At 43.0% G+C, this 20,365-nt stretch overlaps 1 protein-coding gene across 2 annotated transcripts in view; it reads left to right on the top strand.

Annotated features, from left to right (window-relative positions):
* Positions 1 to 20,365, top strand: part of col4a6 (collagen, type IV, alpha 6) — a 107,350-nt gene that overhangs the window by 48,832 nt on the left and 38,153 nt on the right. For both annotated transcript variants that reach the window (XM_069714826.1, XM_069714825.1), the window contains exon 3: positions 13,397 to 13,474. In XM_069714826.1, coding sequence (XP_069570927.1) covers positions 13,397 to 13,474 — 78 coding nt within the window. The remainder of the gene's footprint in view (positions 1 to 13,396; positions 13,475 to 20,365) is intronic.

Genomic DNA, 20,365 nt, shown 5'->3' with positions numbered 1-20,365 from the left:
TGACATTAGACACAACTTCTTTATGTACTTTTAATTAAACTACAATCTTTTCCTTCCTGCTCTGGATGTGAACCTGTGAAAGTTGAGCATTTTGTTTGCCCACCATCCACCCCGACAACCACCTGCACACTTCATGGTTGTCTGTAAAATGTCAAAGAAAACACGTCGGAACAAAATCCAGCTGGGAATTGCACAAATTAGTAATATACGAACATTATTTGTAGGAAACAGGGTTGGAGACATGGCCGACTATTTCAGTCTCTATTCGTTTACCGTTTTCAAAGTCTCTGTTGCTGCAGGAAGCAACAACATTGGCCTCCGAGCAGCAATCTATACAAGTGAAAATGTGCAAGTGTTGACAAAGATTCGGCTCATTCAACAGCTCTGATTGGTTCTTTAGGTGATTCTGTTTGAAATATAGTCATTTTAAAATCAGGACTCACCTCCCAACACAAATGTTCTACCAAAACAAGGTCGCCCTCGACACCATTTCTGTGCACTTTCCCTTGATCCTGGTCTTGGCCCGGCCCGAGACGATTGTGGTTGGTTCAAAGAAATACAAACAGGCCAGATTGATTTTTTTGTCCACTTTATCAGAATGATATATGTGTGCGGTGACATCGTTCTCCGGTGCTGGTGGAGAACCGGTTATACCTCTCAGGACCTTTAAAGCCAGGATTAACTCAAATCCAGCCCCGGTATCCCCCAAGAATTTCTCTCTCTAAGTCGGGTTAGACGACTAATCAGGGTTTTCAGATATTTTAGAACCTTCGTTAAGCCTCGTCTGAATGTTAAAATCAGAGCGGCTTGGTTTTGTGGCTATAAATTTTCGTCCACCTTCGTCAGTCTCGTCAAGTCCAAACACGACAGTCACCGACACGGCAGCGACACCTTCTCCTCCCTCCGCCTCTCTTTGTGCCAGTCGCTCCTCTCCAAACTCTCGCTGGCTCGCCAGCGTGTAATTTATGACTGATTTACAGCTAAACACACACTTCATGTGCTCCATCGATCACACCCCGCTCCTCCCCCTCTTCATCTGGACGGCAGCTCGTGGTTTGTTTTGGCTCCAACCTGAGTCTCTTCTTTTGTTTTTCCGTCTGTGTCGACTGCAGATTTTTTTTTTTCTGAGAGCGTTTTTTTAAATTTATTATTAATGCCGTCGCATGACATCATGAATCTGTCGAGAAGCAGCCTGTTTGCTGGTTGTCGGTATCAGTTTTGCCGGTGGGCAGCCAGCCGCCCTTTGTTGGCGCGCCGAAGGCTTGGGGTGCTTCAAAATGTGTCTGTGTCTGAAGAGACGTGCTGAAGTCCATATTTCAACATGACTCACTGTAAAAATGATGATTAATCACTTACATGATGGAAATAACTTTGCAAGCTCAGGGAATGCGGTTTTTTATTTTTGTTGCATGGCAACTGAAAGTTTGTCCGCCGGGACGTCTTCGTACATGTTTTGGTTTTTCTTTGTTCTTTTTTTTCTGTGGATATCAGATTTTGGACCTTTAAAACTAGGAACTTTTCTGCATTTTCTTTCTGAGATTTAAGCGTTTAAAAAGACTTCTCGTGCTAAACAGACCTCCTCGATGATTGTCGACCCTTCGTGCACATTTAAAGTGGCAGTCTGTTCTATATTTGGTAGTTCGGGTCTATTTTCATGCACAGTTTTGCTAACAGAGGATTTACAGCTTTGGCTGGAACCTCTGTGGCCGAGAAACCGAACTCAGACCGGAAGCTCGTGTTCTGACGATGGTGGACCGCGTCTGAACCTGGAGCGTAATAGAAGGAGGGAGGAGATCATGTGACCTCGAAGATCCCCCCTGTGAGGTCATGTTGGTGTTGATGTCGGTTGTCAGGGCGACAGTATTTCTGTCCACATTGGAGGTCCAGCAACTCGAGCGATGTAACGTGTTTTTAATCAATCTGAATCCATTTACAGGTTAAACAGGCTCTTGTGAGACACTCAATACTTGTTCTTTGGCCTTTTTTTTTTCCAAATTAGAAGACATCTAATCGCTGCTGCACCAACGTTTCACCCTTCATCATTAAAAAACAAGGAACTGTCCAAACATGTGGACAGAAGCGGCTTGCTGAAGAAATTTAAAGTGTGAAAATCTACAAACTTGAAATTTTTACAAGTTAAACTGCAGATTTATCCACATCTGTCTGAAGGTTTGGAAAATTAAAGAACACAGACAACACCTGATTGATGCATTCATGACGCCTCCATTAAGAAGGAAAGGCCCCCTGCTTTTAGTTTAGTGGTTAGGAGGCTATAAAAAACATGCCAGGCATGCTTTTTTTTTATCAACTAACTCCATCCAAAGCGCAGTAAAGCATGTTTGAAGTCTCTCGGTCAACTTGCTGTGTCTTCGTGTGATCACAGACTGACTCCACAGCGTGTAATACCGCCACCTGTCCACCAGAGGAGAGCCTGTCGGGGTCACGGCATCAACTCAAAAACCACGTGGTTAGAGTGACGCACCAAAAACACATGTTCCACGTTCGAGTGGTATCAGCGAGGACATGTTGCAGAGCTCCAGATCCGTGTGCGTGCTCGATCTCGCCCCGGTTCATTTTGTTCTTTAAAAAAAAAAAAAAACTGATCAAATTGTTAGATTTACCCCCTTTAAGTCTCTAATTGTGTTCGCAGAGGGAAAAATAAAAGAGAAGGACAGCGTGAGAGAGAGCCAACAAGGCTCGGCAGGTCGAGTCCTAATCCTGTCTAATAGCAGCGGCTCTGTTCCATCATGACTGCAGAATGCTTCGCCAGAGGATCTGTGACTGTGTGTGTGTGTGTGTGTCTGTGACTGTGTGTGTGTGTGTGTGTGTGTGTGTGTGTGTGTGTGTGTGTGTGTGTGTGTGTGTGTGTGTGTGTGTGTGTGTGTGTGTGTGTGTGACTGTGTGTGTGTGTGTGTGTGTGTGTGTGTGTGTGACTGTGTGTGTGTGTGTGTGTCTGTGACTGTGACTGTGTGTGTGTGTGTGTGTGTGTGTGTGTGTGTGTGTGTGTGTGTGTGTGTGTGTGTGTGTGTGTGTGTGACTGTGTGTGTGTGTGTGTGTCTGTGACTGTGACTGTGTGTGTGTGTGTGTGTGTGTGTGTCTGTGACTGTGACTGTGTGTGTGTGTGTGTGTGTGTGTGTGTGTGTGTGTGTGTGTGTGTGTGTGTGTGTGTGTGTGTGTGTGTGTGTGTGTGTGTGTGTGTGTGCGTGTGCGTCTGTGTGTGTGTGTGGTGTCTGTGTGTGTGTGTGTGTGTGTGTGTGTGTGTGTGTGTGTGTGTGTGTGACTGTGTGTGTGTGCGTGCGTGCGTGTGCGTGTGTGTGTGTGTGTGTGTGTGTGTGTGTGTGTGTGTGTGTGTGTGTGTGTGTGTGTGTGTGTGTGTGTGTGTGTGTGTCTGTGACTGTGTGTGTGTGCGTGTGTGTCTGTAATGAATACAGGTTTTTGCATGCAAGTAGGTACAAATTTACAGGTTTATTATCAGCAATAGAAACCGGGCACATTCATCGTGGACTATAAAATGTGATAAATCTGCCTCGTTTCAGATTAAACTATTCAACTGTTATTAAAGTAAATAAGATAAAACTGGCTCCACTTTAAATTGCTGCATCAATAAAAAATCCTGCTCACACAAAAACAATTTCAACCTAACACAATTATATTTAATTATATATCACTATCAAAGTCATACTTGTTTACTTTATTCGTGAATGCAGATGATTTACTGGAGTTACAGAAGGAATTCAGGTGAATTACTGACAGAGTTGATCGCCTTCCCGAAAGTCACTGCTTCATGTCCCTCCTGTTGCGCCGCGCTGCGTCCCAGAAGCTGCTAAAACATCGACTCCAACTCTTATTTTTGGAGATCGCGACAAGCTGAACAGAGCAGATCCACCGGGCAGGAAGTCAGTCGGAGGAAAATTGAGAGAATCCCTTCAATTTTCAAAATAAAACACCCATGAAAAGGGACCAAAAACAAACCGTTTAACAACGTGTAGGTAGGTAGGTAGGTAGGTAGGTATATACTTTATTAATCCCCGAGGGGAAAAAAATTTCGCCACAGCAGCATACATACAGAAGCAATAATAGAAACAATAGAATAAAATAATAGAATAGAATAATATAATATAATAGAAAAGCAATAAAATAAAATAGCAGTAAAAAATATTATATTATAAAATGCACAGTATATACAGTATATATACAGTACATTATATATCTATATATATTATATACAACAAACCAATAAACAGTCAATATATATATATATGTATATATATATACATACAGTACAGTATATATCTATATATATAATATACAAGCAACCAAGAAACACAGTCAACAGTGTTATTGTACTGTGATGGATTTTGCCAGAGGTGAGTTATTGTACAGTCTTATTGCAGTGGGCAGGAATGATCTCCTGTATCAGGAACGATCTCCTGTATCAGGAATGATCTCCTGTATCTGGAATGATCTCCTGTATCAGGAATGATCTCCTGTATCTGGAATGATCTCCTGTATCAGGAATGATCTCCTGTATCTGGAATGATCTCCTGTATCTGGAATGATCTCCTGTATCAGGAATGATCTCCTGTATCTGGAATGATCTCCTGTATCAGGAATGATCTCCTGTATCTGGAATGATCTCCTGTATCTGGAATGATCTCCTGTATCAGGAATGATCTCCTGTATCTGGAATGATCTCCTGTATCAGGAACGATCTCCTGTATCAGGAATGATCTCCTGTATCTGGAATGATCTCCTGTATATGTCCTTGTGACAGCGGAGCTGGAGGAGTCTTTTAGAGAAAGTGCTCCGCTGTCCCTGCAGCAGGTGGTTGAGAGGGTGGACAGGAATATCCAAGATGGACAATAGTTTGTTCAGCGTCCTCCTCTGTCCCTGCAGCAGGTGGTTGAGAGGGTGGACAGGAATATCCAAGATGGACAATAGTTTGTTCAGCGTCCTCCTCTCCACCACCTTTTCCAGACTATCTAGTTTGTAGCTGATGATGGAGCCGGCCTTCTTAACCAGCTTGTTAAGTCTGTTGGTGTCTCCGGCTCCAATGCTGCTCCCCCTCCACCCCCAGCAGACCCCAGCGAAGTACAAAGCACTGGCCACAACAGATGGTAGAACATCTCCAACATCTCGCTGCACACATTGAAGGATCGAAGTTTCCTCAAGAAAAAGAGTCGACTCATCACCTTCTTGTAGACAGCATTGATGTTGGTCTTCCATTTCAGTCTGTTGTCGATGGACACACCCAGGTGCTTGTACTCCTCAACCATGTTTACCAGCTAGAGGCACAAAAATCATGATTAAACGGGATGTGAAAAACTTGTGTTCAGAGGAAAATGCAGGTATGACCTTCGTACCAAATTATGCAAAACAATTACACAAGGTTTTGCATCAAAATATCCTTAAAGTGCCAAAAGTAAAAGTTCTGATCATGCAGAATATTCCAGGATTGTTGTTATTGAAGCATTAGAAAAAAATCTCCTGCTACTTTTATTTTTTATAGATTTTATTTTGTATTAATAATCAGTCTACAAAGTAGCAGGGAACCAAAACTGTGGAATAATTATATATATATATATATATATATATATATATATATATATATATATATATATATATATATATATATGTATGTATGTACATATAAGTATGTATGACATTTCTCTGCAGGATGCTCAGACTTTTTTTGGGGGGAAACTGCAAGTCGAGACAAAAGATCGCTTCGTAGATAACTTTGTTTGGAAGGTTTCCAAAAACATCTCCAAGTGATTGATGATTTATATTTACGTCCTGTGCTGTACTGCGAGATTATAATGTCAAACGTTTCTCGGTGTGTGACAGATTTTCTCTCCACTTCACTCGCCAGACTGTCGGGATTCGATTCAACCTCCCGCAGGTCCTGTTTTATTTCAGATTATTTCCCCGCAGGCGTCACCATTTCATGACTCCATAGTTCACATCAAATATTATTGCATGATTTTTCTCTATTACTGTATATCACTGCGTAGGGGATTTTTTTTTTTTTTTTATCGTTACATTTTTTGGGGGGGGCAATTTACTTGACAAGATTCCCACCAGTTTCACACTGTGTTTGAAGTTCATGTCAACTTTTTAATGACCATATTTGCAGGTTTTTGTAGGTTTTAACCCCAAATCACGTGGTTTTTTTGCCTAATTATTGATCATTTTGGTCGCATCCATTGGTTTCCATTGATTCTTTAAGACATTAAAATCACTTCACAGACTCCGGAAACCTGTTAAAGGATGTTACCCATCAGAACTACAGGGTGCATGTTTGTGAGTGATGTGATTTGCCAATGTCTGCATGGAAAATGAGTAAAAAAATTAAAAAAAAAAAAAAAAAAAGCTAAACGAAGCAAAGTTTTTCTGCTAAATGAACAAAAAAAACCGAAACATTCAGTTTCCAGTATGGTCTTCAAATGATAAATTAGAGCCTTTAATGAAGCTTTATTTGGTTATCTGACACAAAAACGAATGAATTACAAACATATTACTAAGTTGTAAATCCTGTGAACATGCTGTTAAAGTGGAGCGTTTCTGGAGTCTCTTCTTGGAGGTTTACTTTATTTGCAGCCGTCGGCCATGTCGACCGGCTGCGTGCGACGTCCTGTTTGGGTCCAACTCGCCGTCACAAATTTCCGCTGTCTGGCCAAGTTATAGATGACCTGACTCCAGCTGGGTGGCCCGGCGGAGGGAAACACACACATTTACACAGAAAAATACAGGCATGAACCTGAAAACTGTACTTGGAATATACACACACACACACACACACACACACACACACACACACACACACACACACACACATACACATACATACACATACATCCGTCCTCATTTGTCACATCATCCTGTGCGCTTGTATACAGTCTGGAGTCCTCACACAACACGTGAACACACACTCGGTCTCGCACACACACACACACACACACACACACACACACACACACACACACACACACACACACACACACACACACACACACACACACACACACACACACACAGAGCGTGGAATAAACAGCCGTAAACGAGGCCCGCTGGAGGCCCAAACACAGCTGGTTGGTCTCCTGTGGTTGATGTCAGGGTCACAGATGGAGACGGAGAGGCTGAGGAAGGATGTGAGGGAGAGGAGGGTGGAACGAGAGAGGACTAAAACATGAGCAAAGAGACATAAGAAGAGGAAGATGTTCGCCTTTTCTGTATTTGCATAAGCACTCGTGACCTCCCATTCCTTTTTTCTTTTCTTTTTTTTGCCCCTCGAGCTCATTCCTCAGGTTCAGGTTCAGGTCAAACCAAACACATTTTTTAACATGTCACTCAGGATTTGTTGTTAGTATCTGACAGTGGCTCCTCCTTTAAGTAACGACAGCTTGATTGACAGGCATTGGAGAAAACTCTGCACAAAAAGCCTCCGGTTCCATAAACTCCCATCAACTTCTCTCATGAAATACAAAGTCATAAATGTTTTCTTTGACTCATTTTGGTCTTATTAGCAGAATCATAGAAGCAGAAAATAATTTCATCATGAATTCGATATAAGGTGTTTGATTGACAGGCCTGTGGTGCAGTCAGGTTTCCGCTTTTGGATCCACCGCTAACTCCTACCCAACTCCTCCAAATTAGAAAGACGGCGACGACAAAATTCGATCGGGTGACGTCACTGTTGATTGGTCAAGAACCCCGAGGTTAGCTTTCGGGAAAATAAAACCCGTTGGCAAGTTTAGGAAAACAAGACCACATGTTCAGAGTTATGCACCAAAACTTCCTGGTCATAAGATTTCTTTAAACAAATCCACATCACGTTCTCATGGACTCGAACCGTGTTCTCCGTGATGAAAGTCCATTGTTGGACCTTTCCAACGTCCTCGTGTGGACAGTAGCGCTTTTCTACTTCATCAAAAAGTAGCGGTTGAAAGACGCGGCATCGAAAAAAAAACAACCTCATTTTGTGATTTAACTACGGCACAACAATTTACATTCAGCCGCCATTTCACAGCTGGAGAGCCTGGAGCGTTTTGTCCGTTGTTCAATCTCAGGATCGTACATTCCACGGTTAAAGAACGGAGATCACGCCAACATCTTAACAAACAAACCCTATCTTATCAGGCACTGTTTGTCTCAGCCGTGACGCTTCGGGAGCGCCAACGTATGCACCGCGTCCCGGGTAACCCAAAACTCAACCTCCATCCGGATAATATCAGCAGACCCTAGAGGAAGAGGAATGAACGGGCAAGTCCAGACAGCGGCCGCCTCTCAGGGTTCAGCAGACAGGCATTACAGGGGCCTTTAAAGACATCAGACGTATGTACCTGGAAGTGTTTGGACAGTAAAGTATGAACAAACAGCGGAGATTGACGCTGGATAATGCCGGGATGACAGGATGGAAGAATCGGGGGAAGGAGCGAGTTCGATCACGTTGTGTTCGGCGGACGTATACGTTGTGCTTTTTAACCTTTATATGCCAAACCACGCCGGGCATTTACACTCCTGGAGGTTCACCCAAAGTGCAGGTGGGATATGTTCTCCTGCACGACGGGCGGTGTCGTTTCATTTTGAGGTTCGCTTGTTGTCCGTCTTGCCAGGAGTCGGTCCTGGCGGTCGGTATCAGTTTCGTGGTCGGGACGTGGCAGCTCAACGTTTTTTAGGAGTCAGCCGGTTTTGTTTCAGTCGGCGGATGTAGAGCCGTGTCGCCGAGGCGAAGCTAGCTCGGTAACCGTATCATCGTTCAACCACAACGTCTCATCTTCTGGCACTCCATACGGACATTGGGGTGTAGAGGCTTTGATGGAGCCTCCGTCAGGGGTTGAAGAAGTATTCACATCCTTTACTGAACTAAAAGTACTGCAAAAAAAATACTAAACGAGAGATTTAAGTCCTTACTTAAGTAAAACTATGTGAGTAGATTACAAACTAAGTAAATAGTTCCAGTGAAACCTGAAAACTGTTCATGAGGAAGTTCTGAGTCCTCCAGCAACACAAAATAATTCCTCATCATTTAATTGGCGTCTACAGACCAAATAAACCCCAAACTGTCTGTTCTTAGTCGATATACTGCTGAAAGTATGTGGTGGTTATTTTTGGTGAAATGACCCTTTAATTTTTAACCATATCACATACGAAGAGCTCCAAAACACACAATCTATCTCAGGTGTTTTTACTTGAACACATTATGGTCCAAGACCTACGTGCGCACACACACACACACACACACACACACACACACACATATATATTGTGTTTCAGCTGGTTTAAGGTGATGAGATGATCAAGTCACGCTCATATTGTGAGAGCAGAGTTTCAGCTCATTGTCCTCGTGTGCCTCTCGTTTTTCTTTGAGACCATCTTTGTTCTGTGTGTGTGTGTGTGTGTGTGTGTGTGTGTGTGTGTGTGTGTGTGTGTGTGTGTGTGTGTGTGTGTGTGTGTGTGTGTGTGTGTGTGTGTGTGTGTGTTTCTTCACAATGACCAGTATTAAGTGAGTTTCAGTTGAGTTTTGTTCAGTTTGTTAAGTCTTTAGGTTCAGGGTCTCCGTATTGGACCGTTAAAAAGGGTCCTCACAAGTATAGAGATACACTGTGATGACTCGCGCAGCGTTACCTGCGTCCACACGTCCGTCTCCACGTGTGTTTCTATGATTAATTCTTCATCATGCTCATGTGTCCGTTCTCTCTCCCCCCCCCCCCCCCCCCCCCACCCCACCCCGGCGTTGGCTTAGTGTCTTGTTTGCCAGTTTCATCCCTGCTTGTTAAACCCTGGGTGTGGACGAGGATCAGCGCGGAGCCCGTCTCCGCCCTGCTCAGGTGGAGGCTGGATTATGTCGTGCAACAATGGAAACAATCTGGAATCGGGCCGCTCTGATTGGATGATACCTGGGGAGGAATTTGTGCTTTAACAAAAGGGGCGAACTAGCCAGCGGTAACCTGATATCGAGTCGGGAGCTGATATAAGAGCACAGGTCTCCGGCTTTTTCTTCTTCTACTTCTAATTTGTGAATGAATCTATTTGCTGTAACTTCCCGTCTCGTCGGCTTCTTTTCCTCCTCGTAGAGCTTCATTTGGCACCACTGATGCTCACAAACACTTGTTCTGCTTCTATTTTTAGCCTCTCGTCTCTTTTTCCTCTTTGCCAGGAGTTTAATCTGAGCTCCCTCCCTCCCTCTCTCCCTACCTCTCTTTCTCTTTGCTTCCTTTCACCCCCTTTCTTCTTTCCTCACGGCCTTGTTTGGCGGCTCACTTTCTCTCCCTGTTGCCCTCCTTCTGTCACTGTGATTAGAGGAGTTGAGGAGATCAGAGGGAAGAAAGCAGGACCAGCACCGATGACCTTTCCCCTCCTTCTCTCTCTCTCTGCTCTCTGCCAGCCTCTCTTTCTCCTGGCTGTGTGTTTTCCTCTTTCTTTACCTTCACACCGGGTTTCTCTGCAGCAGCAGTAGTAGTAGTAGTAGTAGTAGTTGTTGGCAGGAGTGATCTTTTGCCTGTCCTTGTTTACACATACCTACATTGTGTTTCCCAGTTTAATTTAGAACTGACTGTGTTTTTGCTGAATCATCTCATTTACAAACATCAGGAAACTTGTAAACAGCATCTTGTGTCAAATTACAAGTTACAATGTACGAAAGCGTTCAGATCAAATCAAACTAATTTCTACTTTTTAGTTGCAAAGACACGTTTTTTTTCATTCATGTAACTTCACTAAAAACATAAAAACATTTGGCCTAACGGTCTTTTTTTTTTTTTTTTTGTATAACTTTTGCTACTATCACATTACATCATCTTATCTTCAGCTATTTCAGGCTTTTAAAGCACGCAAGTGTTTCTGAACATGCAACAAGTGAGCCAGAATTACAGAATTAAACAATCAAACACTGGAAATCTCATATTTCCACGAATGAATCTAAAGATGTTAAGAGGTGTCTGAAGAGATTTATTATCCTAAAATATAATATTTATTAAAAAAAACACACCCTCCACACACACACACACACACACACTCTTCACACACACACTCTTTATCGCTTTGACCTGCATATTTTCTCACCTCGTCCACCCCTGGTCTCTCTAAACCTCCATCAGTTGACACCATTTTCGTCCCTCCGTGTCTCTCCGCCCCCCCGACGGCGCCCTTTCAAACACTAATCACGGTGAAATACCGGTTGGGACCTCCGAGTTTGACCCCAAAGCTCGATTTCATATTTCCCGTTTCCTCCTCCAAATCAATCACATCTATCTGTCATGTAGTGAGTGACGAACATTTATACAAAGTTTAGATTCTAGTTTAAGAGCTATAAACTCACAACTACATCTAAAAACACATGTATACCTCCTCTCCCCATGTGACTCTCCCCCCTACCCCCACCCATGTGAATAGATGCATTTTTTTTCAGGGCCTCATGTATACGAGCTTATGCCACTCATACGTCAGCTTATAAAAGCTCCGTGTGCTGCTTCTCGACTCTGAAAGCGCTGCGTGATGTTTGTAGATGTTTCAGGAATGCCACCCGGCAAACTGGAGCTTAATCTGCTCCTCAGTTTGTAAAATGACGTGCAGAGACGTTCGGCTTGTTTACTCTGCAGCAATACAATACAATACAATACAATACAATTGTAAGCTTTTTTTTTTTTTACCGACTTCTGTGGAAAACATTTACATGAACGCCCCAATTCAGGTATTTTTACATGAAAGCTTGAAGATCTTGGAAAGAAATCTTGGAATATCTGGAAATTCAATTATTCAAATCCAAATTTCTTGAGCGTTTTCAAGCAAATCATTTCATAGCTTTTCTGGAGCCTTTGACATCACATGACCTTCATCAACAGTTTCTCCGCTTGTCATTGAATCATAGATCTTCCAAATTTAAAAAAAAAATTCTGAACTGCCGATCTAAAACTCAAAGGAGCTCTGAGAGAAAAAAAGATTAGAGACCTCCAACTTAAGATGATCAGATCCCAACGAGCCAAATGTGGGTTAACGAGTAGTTTTATGGAGGACGATGTGGGAACATTTTGATATTTCTATCCAACTTAGAAAAGAAAACACGCAGCACGCTCTGCAGGTTAGACTTCGGCCTTTAGCATGTGAAGGACAAAAAAAATAAAAAATAAAGGAAACATACAAGGAAGTTTCACAGCAAATGGTTGTCTACAGTCTGCTGAGCTGTATGATTTCCTGCTGTCCTCACAGACTTCGGACAAAAGACACATTTTATAAACGAGTTTTCTCCGGCGGTGTTGACTCTTAATAACCAGAACATTGTTTCAGCATGTGGGACACAGGAGACCTCGTCATGTTGGCTTAAGATTCTTGATCTTGGAAACACCAGCTCTTAAAGTAATCTCCCAGATGGATCACCTGAATGGACCTGCAGGTGAAAGTCAGAATCAATAACTTTGTTGTTGAGCGTTTGAAGTGTTTGAAAGTCTTACGAGCGGATCATGTGCTTCAACTTGTGCTTTGTTGCGTTCGGCTTCCTGATTGCTGGCGTGGAATTTTTGGCAGGAATGCGATTTAAATTCTCAACACACGGGGAGATTATTAAAGGTCAGAGCAAATCATATCGCAGCCGCCTGAATGTGATGAACGGAGACAGCGTGGGATCCAAATGAATGCACCGGTAGTCGTAATAGAAACGTCAGCGCGGTGACAAATGAACCTTCAAATCCTCCGGCTCTCGTGCAGCGGGAGGTCACTGACGAAGATGCTTCGCTTTGCGGAAACCTGAATGTTTTTATTGTGCGATGTCTCCGTTTTAACACATTATTATTAGTCAAAAAGTCATTGGTCCACAGATTGAGTCTAAAAAGCTCCTTTACGCCGACTCTCCTTCCTGCCATCGCCGGCTCTCTTCTTCTTTTAGTTCGAGGTGTGTTTGTGTTTCAGTTTCTGATGAAGACGAGCGCTGAAGGCAACAATCCGAAAACTTAAAGAAATACGAAAAAAAAAAAAAGACCGCAAACACAATGTTGGCACGGCTGAATCTCTGTTTATCACGTGAGGAACCTGACGCGGCTCGTCATGTTTGGATAAAACAGAATTCGATCTGCACTTTAAAACAATATCAAACACTTTATCACTCATCTTCACCTGCATCTAAATCTGTTTTAAATCCTTTAGTCTTCTTTTAAATGGCTTTAAACGTGGTAGCGTGGAGCTGCTGCAACAGATGACTCATCGTGTCGTTGGTTCATGTTCTGCCTCTTCTTTGTTTGTATTGTTTCCGTATTTTCGTGAAGGGATTTGAACCTGGATCCACCGCAGTCCTTCTTTAACCGCCCGGAGTGCCACTTAATTCTCTTCTAACTGAGATGTCTGATCTCCAGCAGGAATTCACATCGGGTTTTTTCCTAATCTCTCTCCTTCTGTTGTTCTGCAGGGTGGCAAGTTTGATGAGCCATGCGGCGGCCTGGACTGCAGCGGAGGGTGCAGGTGCAACCCGGAGAAAGGCGGCAGGGTGAGTCGTGTCAAAAAGCGTCATCTTCTGCACGTGCACAGTTTTTTATTCGGTTGTGAGCGAACGCTTCTGCTAATTCTTCCGTCTTCCCATGAGCGCTTCAAGAATTCAGAGCAAACCCTCTTTAGTAGACATCATTTCATGGCCTCTCAACTTCTGATGTTTATCAAAAATAGCACTATTTTACCTTTTTACAATCACAAAAACACTTTCCACAAAATCTTTGAGCAACTAGTTGCTATAAAGTATTAAACACAATTCAATACGATACTAAAAAAAAGATGGGTTTTTTTTTCCAACCGCTATCTACACTGTCAAATTAAATTTATGCAGCTTTATAACTAAATAAATGTAGAAACAAAAGAGAGCATATCAGTGTCATCAGCGTGTTGTAATTACTCACCACAGGACATTATTCTGTACCGTACACACGCTTCCTCTTTGTATTTATTGGGATGAGCAGCTCGATAATCTTTTGTCTGCGATTCACTTTGGCAACGACACAAACTCACAGAGGAGTGTGTCAACTTTGTGTTACTGTATATAGAAATGCTTCACTTGAGGTTTTGGGGTTTTCTTTGGTTTGGAGAATTTAATTAAAGGAAATGGGAACAGCATCTTCACCTAATTAAGAAGTAAAGACCCTCAGGGCTTCGATTTGAATTGTTATCTCGCTCCATCACACGCGTTAACATTGTCACTGTACAACTCGTTTTAGAGCTCAGCGTGTCAGTTTGTGTGTAGCGCGTGTTTCAACAGTGATTATCTGTGCGTCGTGTCGGCGTTTCTCAGACAGATAAACATAACTCAGCTCGTGGCTTCAGGCGAGGAACTCATTTTCTTGTCATTGCTACCATGAAATGGAAATCAACTGTCAGCTGTTAATCAATAATATCCAAACAAATGTTGGCACAGTTCCCCTTATAAATATGGAGGACGGTGTGTTACTGGAACATACCATGCTGCATTAGGGCCACTCCACACAGGATATACAGACACACACACACACACACACACACACACACACACACACACACACACACACACACACACACACACACACACACACACACACACACACACACACACACACGCCAGCTGTTTGCACTGCTTCTGAATTACGGCTGCTTTTTTTTTAACACATCAATATAAACCTGCTGGCTTCGTGCAAATTCTCCTCTGTTGACGAGCCTCTTAGAAATTCAGAGAAGTGAACGCTGTAAACGCACAAATGGAAGAGCTTCTCTTTATGTGGTCAAGAGGCAGAAGCCCTTTTGTTTTTAATTAGGTTTTAATATTTAAATTATAACTACACAAAACAGGAAGTGGTGCTAAAAATTGCCCTTTTTGTACCCTGATAAAGTTTAGCATCCGTACCGTGGAGTTGGCCGTCGCCACTTGTGTTAACTTCTCCGTTTCTTTGTGTGATATTTTGGGTAAAATTGCTCTGATTTTTTCAGCCTATTTTCAGCCCAGTTAACCCCTCTGCGTGTTCGCCTCCGACTGAAACCAGACTGACTGTAAGCTTCACGCTGTAGCTCGGCCTCCACCAGCCTGTATCCAAACAACAATTACTGTCTGACACAGAAGGCAGCACTTATACCGGCCTACTGTACGCCACTTCAGTAAATAACACGGTGGTACCTGTGTACGGGCCTCCTGCTGGGCCTTAAATGACACAGATATATTGCCTTCTTTAACTGTTATTGTTGGAAGACGTTTGCGTGGTAAGGTGCTTATTTGTCTCTTTTCAGTTTTACTTTTGTAGCTACAGAGTCGGCGAGTCGACGTGTGCGTTCGATCAGAGGTCACAGGGGGGAAAAAGTTTGAGTTAGCGATAGTGTGTGACCAAGTTTTACTCGAATTAAATGAAATAAAACAGCAAAAACAACATGAATTATGTGTAATTAATTGATTCTGATCTACTTTTTCATATATTTAGGATTTCAAAAAGAGGAGGTCTTTTCCAGATTGAAGGTCAGGAGAACGATGAGAAGATTAGTGTCAAGAAGTCTTCACTATAGGGAACATTTATTGTCCATTTATTGTCCTGACTTGATTACTGAAACTGAAGTCATGTTTGTTTTGCTCGACCTAAATTCCAGTTTTCTCTCTCTGGAAGATGGCTATTAAATTTGACATGGCCATAAACTGTGTTGGTGGCGGCACGGTGGTGCAGTGGTTAGCACTGTCGCCTCACAGCAAAAAGGTTCAGGCTTCAAATCCGGTCCTGGGCCTTTCTGTGCGGAGTTTGCATGTTCTCCCTGTGCTTGCGTGGGTTCTCTCCGGGTTCTCCGGCTTCCTCCCATCATCCAAAAACATGCACCTCAGGTCAGGTTACCTGGCGCTGCGCTAGTGGCAGCCTGTTGCAGCATCTCCCCCCTGAGAGCCCCCCTGCTGTAGTGAAGAAATTTCCCCTCGGGGATTAATAAAGTGTATAAAATCAAAATAAATAAAAAAAAAAAAAAACACTTCGCTGCGTGTAATGAGAGGAATCAAAGACGGGAGGCTCGACAGGTTCCTGACAGACGGTGAAATGTTGTCTCATGGTACTGTGGTGACGCTCTGTTGATCCCTGAGGGGGAACTCTGCAGCCGGTCGGCCAACCATCCAGAACAAATGACGCAGTTTATCAGAGGTTCATCTTTTTAAAAGGATCAATAATGAGGTTTGATTCAGAGACGCAGAACAAACAAATACGAGAGGAAGCGAAAGAAACCGCGTTTAAAATGTACTTATTGTTGAATATGGTTACTCCACGTTAAAGGAATATGTCGATGTTTGATGCCTCTGATGCCTTAAAGCGGCGTCGCTGTAACGCTACACCTTCACCTTTATTCAGAACATGCAGCTCCATGTTACTGACAGACGGTGACATCTGAAAACATCTGAAAGTCTTTCATGTAAAATGGCACCACACAGACAAGATAGCAAATTCAAAACTGGATTTTCACTGAAGGAAAAGGCAGAAAATTAAAACTTGCAAAGTTAATATGACAAAAAAAATAATAACTACAAAAATTGCTGTGGTAAGCATAAATGAACGATAAATGTAACTGTTTGTTGTGTTTCCCTCGTAAAACAAATAAAACCGCTCGTTTAACTTGTACATCATCATCTTCAATGCGACCTGAAGCTAAAACAAACAAGCAAGTGGCGTATCAATCTATCATCATTTGAATCAATATTGGTCGTAATATATTTCTTCCTCCGTCTGTGCCAGCGGCTTCGGGGGGCATCTTCTCTTACTGGAAGAAATTTCCCCTCGGGGATTAATAAAGTGTATAAATTTTTTTTTTTTTTAAACGTTGTGGAGGGCAGAGCCGACATGCCACGGCACAACAAACACAACACAACACAACACCAGAATGTTTCCTGCAGCCAATAAAACAAACATCCGGACAGAAGCGTTTAACATCTGACTCCATTTCTGATCACCTGCAGCTCCTCCGTCCTCCACTGAGACCTCCACTCACTTCACCGCCATCCACAGAGTGTGTGTTGGTTTTCATTATTAAGGGCCGAATGGCTTCGGTTTCACTTCATGTTCCTGAGAAACAAAGCTTCACTTCACATGTGTGCGTAACGTGGCTTCAATATCGGCGTCATCCTGGATCCATTAAGTCCAATAACATCCGCTCCCGCTGGGTGAACCTCGGGGGTCAAAGGTCAGCGCGAGGGATGACAGGACGGTTTGTGTGTGTGTGTGTGTGTGTGTGTGTGTGTGTGTGTGTGTGTGTGTGTGTGTGTGTGTGTGTGTGTGTGTGTGTGTGTGTGTGTGTGTGTGTGTGTGTGTCCCCAGGCAGCGGTTAGGTCAACACACTGCTGCGTTGGGGTCAGGAAGTGTGCGCTTTATTTCATCATGTCGGACCTCCATCAGAAACAGACATGGAGACAGACGGAGGAGGTCAAGGCGACGTTTTCTGTGTCCCGCTGGAGGGAAGTCCCTCGACCAATCAGAGCGCCGCTGCAGAGCACATTAGATTGTATCTCTATTCATAAGATTATGAGTTGTTGTTGAATTGTTGGATCAGCCAATGATGCCGTAGACGATGCGATGATACATGAATATGAGATGCTGTAATTCAGACACACAAGACTCCTCCTAACAAATGACCCCATATTTTTATCAGGGATGTCAGCATGCATCCAAACAAGCGCTCCTACTTTCACAGCGTCACACTGTGATGCAGAGAACATCAGCTCCATCCGATTTATTTATTTTTTTTGCTGTATTTATACCGAAATTTATATTGAAAAAGAAAAAAATCGTGATCTCAATTCTGAGAAAAACAAAATCATCATTTTATCTCAAAGTGTGCAGACAAACAAAGGTTGCACAACTTTAAGGCGTCTCTGCTCCACCGAGCTGTTCTAACTGAAAACGTTTAAATCCCAGAAAAAGGTTGAAGGACGGTTGTGATGCAACTTTAAAGACCTGGATGCAGGATTAAGATATTAAAAATACATCAGACTGGAAGCAGACAAACTGCAGACACAGCTGAGGCTGTAACTTGTGGTTCTTTTATCCCCCTTAAATGTGCAATTTTCTCCTTTAGTCTCCCCTTAAAGGAGCTTTCTTAAAATCGTGACATTAAGAGCTTGTTATAAATCAAAATTTGTGTGACGAGACCGTTGCTCAGGAGAGAAAGAGAAAGACTCTGTCTCACATGCAGCCAGACAACAAAGGAGAAGCAGGAATAAAGGATGAATAGAGAGGAAGAGGGAGAGCGCAGCGTCTAAAATAAGATGAAGGTAAAGTGATAGTGGATGTGTGTCTCGGCGGGAACATAAGAAACAAGGGATGAAACCCCTCGACGGGGCCTCTCGATGAAAGACCACGTCTCCATCCCTGAATTCCTTCACTTTAATCCTGAAGCAGGTAGAGAGGGGAAAAAAAGAAGAAACAGTTGCATAAGAAGAGTAAAAAAAAAAAAAAAAAGAAGGTTGGCAGCGTTCCTTTTATGTCAAAGCAGACGAGAACAGAAGAGAAATATAAGATGTTGACTAAATTGTTGGTGTTTAATTCTCGAGCCAAAACCAGGAGGAAGAAGAAGGTGAGAGGAAAAGTAGAGATGTCATCACAGAAAGTGAAAGAAACAAGACCGCTTTATTTTATTTTAAAGAAGGTATTCGAATAAGTTAAAGCTTCCTGCAGAAAGGACGAGAAGAAGGAGAATAAACAATAAAGAACAAACTTTGACATTTCGATCCACATCAAACATCACAGCTGCTGTTTAAAACGACACGAGGTGAAACTGAGAGAAAGTTTACATAAAGATCATGATTGAAATAGAAATAATATTATAATAATGTCTACTTTTAAAGGATTGGTTTTTTGATTGCATCATCTGCCAACATATTTGCCCGTTTCAATGATTTTACCCACAAAAATGAACATGTTTTGAAGTAGTGAACGTTTATAGTGAGTGTTTTAAACAGAGGGCACGAAAAACACGTTGCTTTGTGGGTGAAACAGATATAGATACGTGTGGTGCGGTTTGAGACATCGCTGACCTTCAAGTACGACATAAGTAAGTGTGCCGACATGAACCGGTACAACACGGTGCACTGTGGTGGACCGACGTGAGCGCACGCCGTCTTTCTGTGGAAGATGCCGACTTGTTGTGACTGACGACTTGTTGTGACTGACGCAGAATAGTTTCAGCTTCGGGTGAAGAATGAGTGTGTTTAAGAGCGACAACAGCAGCAATCATGAACTCTTTCAGGGTATTTATGAGCACATGAGCGTGACTGAACACTCATTGTTCCCCGAGCGGATGCTTCTCTCCCGAGGAAAGTCTCGAAATGCTCCTCTAAGTTGATCCCAAAAACAGAGACGAGAGCAGAGGATGGAGGAGAAAGATTACTACTGACGCATAGAGTCAAGTGGGGGACTGTAAATACTGAGTTAAACACACACACACACACACACACACACACACACACACACACACACACACACACACACACACACACACACAGGTATAGATTACACAGATAATGGGAGCCGAGACGAGGAAGACTTTGATCTTCGTCTCTCCTCCCGTGTCACTTTATCTTTCAATATATCTCCCTCCTCTCTCCCTCTGTGGCTTCTCTAACATGTTGTGTTTGTGATGATGAAGTGTGTGCGTGTGTGCGTGCGTGCGTGTGTGTGCCGACGTACCTACAGACCAGACTAATGTACAGGAGAGTCTTATCTGCAGTGGCCTGTCATCCAAACATTTACACACACACACACACACACACACACACACACACACACACACACACACACACACACACACACACACACACACACACACACACAACCTGTATGGAATTTTCTCCTTTTTTTTTTTGAAGCAGGACCTCCATCAGTTTAAAAATAGTGATAGGGTTTGTTTAGATTTCATCTTAACTCAACTCAAGTCATGACATCTCACACACACACACACACACACACACACACACACACACACACACACACACACACACACACACACACACAGTAGTAAAATGGTGGTAAATTCAGCCATTGTCCAAGCAAACGTCTCGTCTTTCAATCGGAGGTTGATTTGGTAGCTTTGAACCCCCCCCCCCAGACACAGCCTTTGGTCTCGGGTAGGTCAAAGGTCACAGCTGACACAAAGGCCCAGAAGGTCAGGGGCAACAACGGTATCACAGACTCTGAGACAGACAGGGCCGTGTGTGTGTGTGTGTGTGTGTGTGTGTGTGTGTGTGTGTGTGTGTGTGTGTGTGTGTGTGTGTGTGTGTGTGTGTGTGTGTGTGTGTGTGTGTGTGTGTGTGTGTGTTAAATAGACTCTCTTCATCTTTTTTCGGTCTCTTCTTCCTCCACCTGTTTGCTTCATTTATTGTTTCATTATTTTTGTTCCACCTTGAGATGAG

The sequence above is a fragment of the Brachyistius frenatus genome, unplaced genomic scaffold (assembly GCF_029030835.1).
Source record: "Brachyistius frenatus isolate BFR_SWC_R1_liver_20210118 unplaced genomic scaffold, ASM2903083v1 Contig_135, whole genome shotgun sequence".
NCBI classification, from domain to species: domain Eukaryota; kingdom Metazoa; phylum Chordata; class Actinopteri; family Embiotocidae; genus Brachyistius; species Brachyistius frenatus.
This window is presented reverse-complemented; position numbering and strand designations above follow the sequence as displayed.